General features: G+C 34.5%; 1 protein-coding gene across 1 annotated transcript; it reads right to left on the reverse strand.

Moving 5' to 3' along the window:
- Positions 1 to 50: 50 nt before the first annotated feature.
- LOC118034788 (ABC transporter G family member 3) lies at positions 51 to 11,861 on the reverse strand. The gene is made up of 12 exons (XM_035040194.2): positions 11,732 to 11,861; positions 10,118 to 10,702; positions 9,923 to 10,002; positions 8,140 to 8,426; positions 7,440 to 7,611; positions 7,029 to 7,142; positions 6,736 to 6,864; positions 3,251 to 3,442; positions 2,561 to 2,647; positions 1,201 to 1,473; positions 650 to 757; positions 51 to 427 (listed from the first exon to the last, which is right to left on the reverse strand). Exons 2-12 carry the CDS (start codon positions 10,584 to 10,586, stop codon positions 170 to 172), a joined length of 2,169 nt encoding a protein of 722 aa, XP_034896085.1. The 5' UTR covers positions 10,587 to 10,702; positions 11,732 to 11,861; the 3' UTR covers positions 51 to 169.
- Between the last annotated feature and the right edge of the window lie 1,106 nt (positions 11,862 to 12,967).

The following is a 12,967-nucleotide window of genomic DNA, read 5'->3' on the forward strand; positions in this document are numbered from 1 at the left end:
TATGAAAGCTAATCCTGACTATCTTGACAAAAGGGTCTGAGAAACTCAGATGAAGACACTGACCAAAGCTCTTTTTTATTGTATTCATATTTTCCTGTCTAATGCTAAACCGAAACAGGCAGATGAAATTTAAGGTTAGTTACACAAGACTTGACAGTACAATTACCATTCATCTTGGATTGTCTGTATCTCGACTACACCGGCAAAACTTTAGTATGGATTCGTTTTTCCCTACACGAAAATGCAGTACAACAAACACTAGAATGCGATACCCAATCGCCATGAGAAACAACACCAACAAATTCTCCCATTTGGAATTACTGTCAGGAGAGATGTCGTATGCACTACGTAGGGCCTGCAATCCTGAAATACTCCTTACTTCCCCAACAGCAAACGAAGTTTCCAGGTACTCGTTCTCCAAAAGCCCCTGCAACATCGAAAACAATGACACATCTAAGATACTTCCAGAAACATGATCTCACTCCAACAGCTGCAACTGCTTCCAATCAATGAAAATTTATAGGGAAACGGAAAATTTTAATATGTTTCTAATAGTCAGGATTTTTGTATTGAATTGATTGAGCAATAAAAAATCGAGCCAATGGCTAGTCAGATGGACACAATTGAACTCATTTACATGCAAACTTGCCTGAATAGAGTAAGTGTGAAAAGCAATATAGGATACTGGATATGTCCACATTGGTCCTGGCAAGACACTTCGAATTCTAAAATACCCAGCAGAAAGCATCATTACGACCTGAATGCCATCCAGACCATCAATCAGATTAAGGAATGTCATCTCATTATTCAATATAAAATATGCATGTACATCATTGAAACATTGATCACTGCAACTTAATTATCACTTTGCAATGTTCATGTCCAATTGAGTAGTAACTTGCATATATGCATTAGAAAGGTCATCAAACACCATACATGACAATCTGACTAAACATTTGAGATGAATTGAAATTTTGATTTTTGCAATCAGCATTAGTCCTCTAATACAATTGTACTATCTTATCCAGGATATCCCAGCTAAATGAGAGAGGTAGATAGATACAAGTTGACACCAGCACCAAAAGGAGTGTGTAATTGCATGTGTGTGCCATGAAAATATTTATCTGCTGTTGTATTAAACTCGGAAAAAAGCTAAGCAATTAAAAGTTATTAGCATAAAGCACCGATAATGGAACTCACATGTATGGATACCAGAGTTGATACACTCCAGAAAACATGTTGCCAAAGGGAAGTGATAACCAGCATTAGTCCTTCATTTACCAGGAGGCACGCAAAGAAATTCAAAACAAAGTACATCAACAAGCTAAATTCGTCTTGCAAGCCTATGAGGAAATACAAGACAAGACTTGATGAAATGGAGATGAGAAAGAGGAATGGTATGCTGGAGAGAAGTTGCCCAAGTAAAAAGACAAGTGCTCCTGAATGCCTATTTGATTCTTCACATGCATATATCTGCAAAACAGGCAACCAGGTTGACCAAATCACATATGAGAACAACGAACCTCAGACAGGCAAATGATGACTAAAAAGAAGAAAAACCTTATCGATTACATTATACACTTTTGTCATAATCAACTTTTTATGCTCACATTGAAGAACTTTTAACTTCTTAGCTATTTATTTCATATCTAGTTCACATGATGTATAATCAACGAACTTAATAAATAATGTTTTATTTCATTTGGTGCCTCTACATAAAGCACCTAACGTTTTATTTGAGACAACTTTGGATGATATCAAGACGTTATTTTTTCAGCCTCTTTCTACTGCTTTTCTCCCTTATCTATACCTCCATCTTTCTCCATCTCCTTCTTGTCCGGCATCACTTAAGCTCCCAATGCAAACATATAAAAGCTTTATTGCAACCTAGAAGAGCTAGAAGACTTGTACACATGCCAGGAAATAAAGGTGAGTAAAAAAACTGAAAAACCGATTAAACTGAAAAAAAATAACAAAAAAAACCAAACCGTGAAAAAAAACCGATTAAACCAATTAGAATTAAAAAAAAAAAAAACAGACCGGTTCGGTTCAGTTTCAGTTTTATAAGGCTGAAACCAAACCGAACCCAAACAGAAAAAAACCGAGCCAAACCAGAAAAAAACCAGCCCGAACCGGTTTGAACCGGTTTTTGTTCTAAAATAACCGAACCAAAACTGGCAGGTTTGAACTGGTTCCGGTTTTTTTTTTTAAAAAAAAAAAACTAGTTTGGTTTTTTTTTTTTGATAAAAAACAAACCGAACCGAAAATAATTACCCCTACCAAGAAAAATTAAATAAAACAAAGGAAGCTCCCTTTGTCTTTTCTAATTTGGAATGCCACCCAATTATAATAATAAAGAAACTAGCATAGTATATCATCTTGACACCCTTATCATTATTCAGGGACCAGTTACAAGTCCATGAAAGCTACCAAAATAGTTCTAAGATTTTCATGAGAAATTACAAAGGTTTCGTTTGGGATGTCAAAGGAAACTATATAATCCACATAATATGAGATCAACTTTAGATATTAACGGCCAACAAAAGCAGCAGCAAAATACCTTGATTTCATTCAAAAGCGCAGGTACACCTGCAATGCTTAGAAGCGAAGTAAATGATACAAATACAAATATTGCAGCCACCCTTGCCTGCAAAATGGGAGAGGAGATAAGAAATTGATCCATGCACGTCACCAAACCAAGAGAAAAAGTGCATGTGCATGAATGAAGACAATAACCATGAAAAACAAGGTCAAGAAGCAGCAATGTAACAGAAATTGTTCTTAAGCTATGAGATGAACAGTTAGCACAGACAATGAAAGATAGATAACAGCATGGATCCATGCCAATCACGAAGTTCAAAGAATCAGATATTCATGGAAAATCTGTACAAGTCATACATCAGAACTATTTCCTATGAGGCCTAAGTAGTAGTAGGAGTGGTGAGAGCCACCTGCTGAATATCAAGCAGAATTTTTTTTTTCCCAAAAGAAGAAAGCTTCATCATGCTGGGGGTTAGTTACAGGAATAGTTACAGTAATAGCTGCTGCTACAATGACTCAGACAATTTGATGTGCACGTCTAACTAGACCTGTTTCTACTCAAATCACATATCTAATTACAAAAACTTTCATATCATGTCTAATACAATCATGACCAGGTTCTAAAAGACTCGTGGTTATCCTGTTCTTAGTTAGGTACTCATGGATGCAGATTCAGATGCAGTAATGATGTTTGTTTTAAGAAACTCACCACAACTGAAGACAAAGAATGCCCCAAGCCTGAAAATACTGTACCAATACAGAGAGCAAGGAGCATGTACAGAATAAGGCGAAGCCAGTAGTATTTCCATTCCCTTGACATAGTTAGCAAAGATCTCCAAGTCAAAACTGCAATCCTTGTTGCATTGCTAGCTTTTCCCTTGCTTTTAAGAAGTGGACCTTCCTGCAGAGTTAAATCACATATGATGAGATATATTGTCTAGTCTATAAAAGCAACCATCTGTGGAGCCATGCAAACAGGAGTGATTTCATTATAGCTAATGCTTCAATGCAAAAATGGGGAGTTTGTGCTTCAATGAAAAAAATGGAACTCAATGAAAGTGTAATGTGAGTAGTACAGATGTTGAAGGTATTTTTCAGACTAAAAGTTTTCTTCAAAATAAAGGAATAATTTATGGAATGGAGAAAAAAAAAGAATTATTAAAAGTTTTTTTTATAATAAAAAATTATGAGATGAAAACCCACTACTAGACTGACATCTTTATCAAACTGGAGAGCAGAAAAGAAAAGGCTGAGTGAGGAAGAGCGGATTATTCATGACATCAACCATCATGATTAGCCTTTAGGACTTGGAATATCTCCCTTTGAACCATCATTGGATACCTGTCTTTTCCAAAACTAGTTTACATTCTCATCAGAATATGGATGCAACATGACAAATTATTTTAACTACGAGATACACGCTTTCAAAGAGACATTTGTATGTACCATGCAAAGATACATGATCCAATTCAGTTAAGTTGCCTGCAAAGTGATATAGCATACTAATTAAGCACAACGATTTCTACTTCAATCTAAAATGGCCATACCTTCAAAATCACACTTTGAGGTATCATAGGCCCATATCAGAAAAACCATCTAATAAAGATTTCTACAGCTGGTTTGCTTACATTTCCTTGTACATGCAGGATCAAATTTCCTAGGAAAGTCAAGTTTCTGACTACTGTCAGATTGATCCTAACAACATGACAGTAGAGGTAAAACTGCACCAAAATCTCCTTGTTTAAAGCGTGCAGTGCAATGATCTTGATATTATAAAAATATTTAGCACACAAAAGCTAATTTCAAAGCATAACGTTTTTGAAGGGAAACTTGTATTTGCATCTGGATATGACCACGCACACATGCATGTACTCACACACATGCCCAAAGGCATTAACACGTAAACGAGCACATCTACATGGCTGCACTTATAAGGCTAAATTTACAGCAAGCTACCCTCTTCTTGGCATAATGATATCAGAGGAGTTAGTTGTCTATCTAAAGATAGATTTGACAATTACAATCTATATTTGTAAATATCTTATTCTTTCCCTTGTTAGGATATACTAGCTATAGGCTAATTGTTAGGAAAGTATGTATGTTGTAGGTTATTTATTTTATAAGAGGTAAAGTTTAGCTTGCATTTGTAATCAAGATAAATAGAGATTCTCTAGAGAAGGAGCACAACTTTTCCTGCTCAAAGTTTTCTAAGTTTGTCATGGTATCAGAGCCTTTTTTAACAAAAATCTAGTTCTGTCTTTGTATGTCTTCTGTGTCTTTTATCCTCAAGTCCATCTTAGTCCTAGCACAGTCCTTTATTCTCAATTATTCTAGATCAAACAATCTCGGCATTATTTCTTCAGAAAAGTCTGGAACTTGGTTTATTTTAATGGCAAGAATTACTCATCAAGGGAATTCCACTTCATGATATTTGTCAAAGGGAAGAATCTATAAGGCTATGATGATGGCAGCAGCCCTGCCCCTGACAAAAACATTGACAGGGAACACGCCAAATGGGAGGTTACGGATGCACAAGCACGGCATGGATTTTAGGATCTGTCAAATCCAACATCATCTTAAATCTTCGATCCTCCACACCTGTGGCTGAGATAGTGGAATTATCTCAAGAAGCTTTACAGTCAACACAAAACTACTTGTCGGTTCTAGCTTGAACATGACTTGGCTAGTCTTCAACAGGATAATCTTTTTATCTCTGAATTTTGCTCTAGTTTCATGAATCTTTGGGCTGAATATAATAATATAGTTTATGATACTTTACCATCTGAACGATCTTTGTTCTGTTCAATTTGTTCATGAAACTACTAAAAGGGACCAATTTCTTATGAAATTACAATCTGAATTTGAAGGCACCAGATCTAATCTTATGAATTGAGAACCTGTTCCTTCCTTAGATGCATGCCTCAATGATTTGTTTCATAGGAGCAACATCTTCTCGCTCAGACTATCATAGAACAACAGTGATCAACCCTGGTTCTCGTGGCTTATTTTTTCCCTACTGGTTCTTCACTTTATCTCCACATCTACAATGATGTTGATTGGACCAGTTGTCCAAATACTGGGAAATCTACTACCGGCTGGTGCATGTTTCTAGGTGATACATTTATCTCTTGGAAATGCAAGAAACAAGACTCTGTCTCCAAGTCATCTGCTAAGGTTAGGTATCATGCCATGTTTGTTGTCTACTCTGAGATCATTTAACTTCGTGGTTTTATCACAAAGCTTGGCTTTTCCCAGGTTCAAGCTACACCTTTGCAAATTGACAGCACTAATGTCATCCAAATTGCTTGCAATCCTATCTACTATGAATGCACAAAGCATCTAGAGGTTGACTCTCACTCCATACAAGAGGCCTTTGATCGTCATGTTATTACACTCCCATGTATCACTACTACTCTCCATGACTCGTCAATGCCATCATTTTCTTGTTAGCAAATTGATGCTCATAGACTTACCAACATCAATTTAAAGGGATGTCAAAGGAATTAGTTGTCTATTTAAAGACAAATTTGACAATTATCTTCTACATTTGTAAATATTTTATGATTTCCTTTGTTAGGATATATTAGTTGTAGGCTAGTTGTTAGGAAAGTATATATAAGGTAGGTTAGCTATTTTAAAGGACCTAAAATTTAGCTTGTAACCATATTCAAGATAAATAGTGATTCTCCAAAGAGGGAACACAACTTTTCCTGCTCCAAGTTTTCTAAGTTTGTCAAATGAGACATGGATAAGCTTGATTGTTTTTGTGTCAAGTTAAACACTCAACATGTGGTATACCCCATATGGTCATATGTTACAAAATCATAAAAAATAAACCTTTCATAACATTAATCGATAAAATTTTGACCTTAAATCCATCCAACACCAATCCTCTTCAGCATTTGATCAATATTCAGGAGTCAAGAACCAAAGCATCACCGGATTAATCCAAAAAAATTAATTATAGACACTAGGGCACCATCCAGCCTTCCATGGCATTGACATAGCTATCCAGGTGCAAAAACAAAAAGATGGATTCATTCATTACCCACAACCCATAAAAGAATGAGCTAACAACATCCATTCAAGTTTCTGTCAATATTACACGACAATCAATAATTATGTGCACAGTGGAAGATGAGTATATAGGCAACCATTAAACATAGTGTAATAAGAGAAGATAAATGACAATACCCTTTCAGTGAGTCTCAATATCATGGTTTCAACTGCAGCAGCATTAGCTGATGATTTATAGGTTGCTTCTAGGGTACGTATGGCAACAGCAGTGTCCATGTTCACTGATGAAAAATCTCCATGGTCATCCTATGACAATGATTCCATGTGCAGTAAATGTCAAAATGAGTACTAAACATAAGTGTCAAAATGAGTACATGTTAAAACTTAAAAAATCAGTCTCACTGTTTCCAATGCGTCTTTGATGGTGCCATCAATAATAATAATAATAACAACAATAATTACTGAAGTACCTGCCAGTTTTTGCACATTGCAATGATCCTGTCAAAATCTGTGTTTATTGCACGTAAGAAGTGATCAGAAGGACTTTGCATAATTGGGCAAGGAAATCCAGCATTTGAGAAGTGCTTCGTCACAATAAATATGTCAATTAGTATCCATAAAAATATAATGCTCTCTTTAATTCCAAGAAAAAGACAGAAAAAAATATCTTGGGAGTTTTGTGTATAACTAATGCTAATTTGATACCGCATTTTATCACAACCAAATGAAGCACGAAATAAAGACCACATGGTACCTCGGTTGCATACATATGACACTAAAGTATAAAATGGTCATATGATATGGGCTTCACTCATTTTGAAATTATGTTCTTTAATAGAAACTGAAACAAAAGGTAAGATCAAATTCCAAGCATCCCTTACTTGCAAGCAGGACAATGTTTCTCCAAAAAATAAGGTGTTTCCATTTGAAAGTAGGCAGATCCGATCAAAGAGACCAAATACTTCAGTGCTACTCTGGTAAATGGTAAAGATAAGAGTGCACCCCATGCTAGCAAGTTTCTTTAATGTAACCATCATCAGAAGGGCAGAGACACTGATTGAGGTAAAGTCATGAAATTAGATAGTCAATACTTACAGGAAGAAAGACAAATTATTATGAGCATGCAGAGCTATGACCCCTTAGAGATATGAAAACAGTAAGGCCATTAACAATGTTGAATAAAAAAATGACAAATAATAATTTGTTGGTACCAAAGTTCACATAAAGTTAGTTAAACTTTCTTTGCTGACAACAGTCATATTTCCTCAGTTATGCCAAGTACTTTGGTCCACAAGTCCTGATTTTTTTAGAGTTTCCATCACATTTTAAGATGCAAAGTAGGAAAAGATCCATAATTCATGCCCATTCCTCATGCACATGGAATCAAAGTGGTTTAGCAACATCGAATCTATGTTCTTCTAAAGAAATAAACCTAAGCCACTTGTTCCTACCCTTGATAGAGTGCTTCAAATCAACAGTGCAATAAGCCATGCCATCAGGCACAATACTCATGTAGGATGGATGTAAGAAAATGATATGAGTAAACTTAATTGAGATTGGACGGAGAATAAAGCAATAAACCTGTCAAGATGATAAAGAGGTTCATCTATAAATAAGATATGTGGTCTCATTACAAGCTCCCGGGCAATGCTAACACGCCTTCGCTCGCCACTCGGAAGGCCCTTAAAATAACAATGTCCTCCAATCAGTTTGTTTGCATAATCACTCAAAGACATGGCACGAATGGCATCCTCTACCACACTCTTTTTCTGGCAGAAGAAGCCAGGAAGTTGAAGCAGTGCAGAGTAGTATAAGTATTCTTGGACAGTGAGAGATCCTATCAGAGCAGTTTCCCTCTCAACAAAACCCTACAAATTGGAAGATAATTCAAGGTCAAAGGCCCTGACTTTGCTACAAATAACAACATTTAGTTCCATCATGGAAGTGCAACTTTAACTTTCTGTCTCAAGACAATTTCCTTGTTAACAGTAACAGAACTTAATTGGCAAAATTAAACAGCTATAATTTATCATTCGATACTTCCAAGATGGAGAAGCATCTTTTCCAGTTATGAAAGAATGTGAAAGTTTTAAGCATCGAACCTTGGTTCGAGACGTGCACACGTGCGCGCACTATTCCAAATCATGATATAAGCTGAAGTCAACACCAACAAGGTCCAGTGGAAGTGGGATTGATCTTATTGATAATGCAATTGTTTAAGATAAGAGATCAAAAGGCAATACACTAAACACTGTGAAAATGACCAGCGATAGGGTGGCATACCAGGTTCTCATTCTAACTTAAAACAGAACATCAGATGTCTGTTTAGGACTATCCTAGCGCTATTGAGCTCACAAGCACACTCCCTTATGCACATGCATGTTAACATATCAATGCAAAATAGTGGCCACCTATTACAAAGAAAACAATGGGTGGAATTAGGGTCCTGGTCACTAGTATAGAGTATAGACTAATCATTTTTTTACCTTTTTTATCTTTGGACAACTCACCGACATGGATGAATGTTATTGACATAAAAATCTATAAGAGGGCCATAAAGATGCATTTGAGTTTTCTCAACCTGCATAGCCTTGTATGATGCTAGATTTTCAGCATGTAAGTTCAGAAAGTATGTGTGTCAGCTATCAAATGACACGTAATCAATCAGATCGCGTAATATTATATGCAACATCCAGACTTGACAATGCATTCCTCATGATAACTTGCTCCTATTTAGCATACCAACCATAAACCATGATCTAAAAACTGTACAGAAATGGAGATAGAAGAGGGGGGCAGATAATTCATAAAGAAAAGAAGAAAACGTGACAATCCACAACCCGCATTGGTCGTATACCATATTGGTTCTTAGTACATCATGAGGCTTAGTGATGCCAAGAGGATATTGGCCAAAACTTCTGGGGATGATTTCCCTGAAGGTTACAGAATCAATAACAAAAACTAATCACATCAATAACAAGACAGCCTTACCAATTTGCACAACCTTTTGAAGTTAACAGGACCATTGATTAGAAATAGGATACCACCGCAAAGCCAAAACATGTATATAACTATATTGCTCTCAGCTCCTTGAGACAAAGTAATGTACTAAGACTAAAGGAAGAGTGACCAAGAATGTTTTGATCTCACATATTAAAAAAGCAAGAAGAAATGAATCATATAAGGAAGAATATCAAAACTGCATCAGAAGATATTTCTATCTTACATATTTAAAGACCAAGATAAAATAAATCATAGAAGGAAGAATATCAAGACAGCAGAGTTGGAGGAAACCCAATGAAAAATATCGAATTGATAGAGAGAAAAAATGATCCAATAGCAAGAGAATATACATAGAACTTACATATGAGCCATAACACATGCGTGATTTTGCACCATTCACAAAAACTTCACCATACATTCTGGCTGAATGATGCAACCTCCCTGCGGTGTTGAAATTCACTTCTTTAGTTTCAAGCATCCATTTAAAGCAAATATTCCAACTCGGTGATAAATATTCCAAGTTGGATGTGGATTTCAAGGATCCATGCTAACTAACCTGCAATAGCCCGTAGCAATGTGGATTTCCCTGATTTTGCAGGACCCATGATGACTGTCATTGTGCCAGGCAACGCATAACCACTTGAGCTCTTGACAACCTTGTCTGAGTACTTCCTTTTCCCTTTGATTGTAACAGTCAAGTCTTTCCAAACAACAGAAGCCCCTGCAATTTTTCTTGCAACAACCGCACCCTCTGGTAATGGTGGGGATGGCAACGACCCACTATTAAGCTTCGACAAAGATGGGGATGCTGGTGTTGTGGCAACATTGATAGAGTCACCTCCCTCCTCCAACCTGACATCAATATCCGTATCCCACTCTGGTGAATCCTCAAATGAGATAGGTTGTCTATGCGAACCAGGCTTCCGCAAGTAGAAGAAGTTACTTGATGGCACCCTACTTGCAGGACTACTCGCTGAAGACGAAGAAGATCTGTAATTATCCGATTGAGATTGTATCTCTTCCATCTCCTACTCCCACTTTTTCTCAAACTCAAAATTGTAGAAAACGTCTACACTTTCACACAAACATCATAGCATCTGTGCTGCTAATCACAGTTTCCAGTTCGTCGACAACTCCCCATCTTCAAGAAATACAAAGTTTCAAACATCAATTAGTAAAAGTGTGCATTCATATCCCTGCATGTTAAGGTTATGTACTGAACATTGACAGGCAAGTATAGGTGACACTGTAGAAAAGAAAAGTAAATAAGATTTAAACATTTTGGAATTGTTAAATCAAAGGCCCACAATCAAGTGAGAAAAGAATAGAGTTCTAAGGTACTTCTGATGGAAAACAAAAACAAAAATAGAAACCCCATTCCCATATTGCTTGTAAGTTTCTTTTTTTTTTTCCTTAAATAAAATGTCGTATAATGATAAACAGCAAGGCAGCACTTCTCAACAGTATAAAGATCCCATTATCACATTACGTTCGTAACTAGCTTTATAAAAAAATTAAAAAAATGAATGAAACAAAAAGAGAAAAAAAATCAAGAAAACGAAACAGAGTAGCCTTTTCATTTTATGGAAATCTAAATATCATTAATAGACACCAACATCTTCAATTTTCGTTTTCATTTCCTCATTTTTCTTTCTTCCTTTCTTTCTCAGCAACTAAACAGATGGTTAAAAAGAATCAGCTTTTTTATAGAGCTTACATCATAGAATAGAAAATGAAAGCAAAATGAAAAAAATAATAATGAAGAGAAACCAAAACCCCAAATGCTAAACTAAACAAAAGAAATCATTTTGATACAATAAAAAATCATACAAAAAGAGAAAAAATTAAGCATGCCCATTTATACAAACTCTTTTTTCAGTAACTTATCAAATAGAATTCACTGAAACTTAGAAAACTTGCTCTGCCTAGTACTAGTACTCTGTTTTGTTGCCAAGAAAATGCAAAAGACCAAAACTTTGCAGCTCAACGTAACCTAACAACTGCCTGGAGTGCCCCCACGAAAAGAAAAGTAGCTAGCAACTTGAGATTTTCTTGTACTTTCCCTCCTCAGTAAGCAAGTAGAGCCCATGCTAAGCATAAAAACTTCAATGGATAGAGAAGAAAGTAACATAAAATGAAGTCGAGGAGAATAATGTAAAAAGAGACATACCTGGATCTGAATGTGAATAGGATTGTAGAAGTTTAGAGAGAGAGAGAGAGAGAGAGAGAGGAAGGAAGGAGTGAACAGGGAGAAGCTGTCAGTGTGCTGAATAACTGAAGTGCTTAACACTGAATTTTCCATATTATAATAATTACAGTTATTTTATTATTATTATTTTGCTTTTTGGCAAACTTTTAATTATTTTGTGTTTTGAAATATGGTTTAGTTGTTTTTAAAGTGTTTTTTATGTTAAAATATATTAAAATAATAATTTTTATTTTTAATATTAATATATCAAAATAATTTAAAATGTAAAAAAAAAAACTTTAACAAAAATAAAATTAAATTTTTAAAAAACGCGGTGCAAAACCGCGTTTTTAGTCTGTGTCTAATCCCTAATTAATGGTGCAGTGTCAATTTTGTACTTTCGAACTTTTTTGTATCGATCATGTGGTTAAGTAATTTGGATTGGTTTTAATTGGATCCTTTATTATAATTTATAAGTAGAAAACAGTAAGTTTTTGACAAAATGATATTATTTAAAAAAAAACATACAATAAAATGACTTAATTGAGGAATTTTAGAAATTCAATGATAAAATTAACATAAAAAGTATCTTTAAGGAAAAACATTATCTAATATAGTTGGAGATTATTTTAGGTTTAATTTTTTATTATTTTAATTGCAATTAGTTTTTTCATATCAATCTTAAAATCTTAAATAGATCATTTATATCTATGTAATACAGCTATAAAAAAAAAAATTACTTTTTAATTGCCTTATCAATGTGAGAAGTGCACAATTTTAAAAAAAATTATATGATAGTGAAAGAGGTTTGCTCACTTTCTTAATTTTTATATTCAAATTTCAAGGTTAGTATTTAAAAAAAAATATTAAATTTACTTAAATTTATCAAAGTAATATAGAAAATATATTTTTAAAATCACCCGACATAATACTTAATTCCAATTATATATAAACTAAATCAAAAATATTTTATCATAGAATAAAAAAAATATAGGAAGTTTATTATTCATGTAATAAACTAGTGTGTATTTAAAATTGTGGTAATTTTTACTATTATGCTTTTAAAAAAATATAAATTTAAAAAAATTTTAAAGAAATAATTTTTAGTGAAATATTATATATTTATTAATTAAGTATTGTTAAATTTATAATTAGAATAAAATATACTACATCATAAAATCAAACGTAATTAATTACTGTGAAGAAATTGATGGAGCT

The sequence above is a fragment of the Populus alba genome, chromosome 9 (genome assembly GCF_005239225.2).
Source record: "Populus alba chromosome 9, ASM523922v2, whole genome shotgun sequence".
NCBI classification, from domain to species: domain Eukaryota; kingdom Viridiplantae; phylum Streptophyta; class Magnoliopsida; order Malpighiales; family Salicaceae; genus Populus; species Populus alba.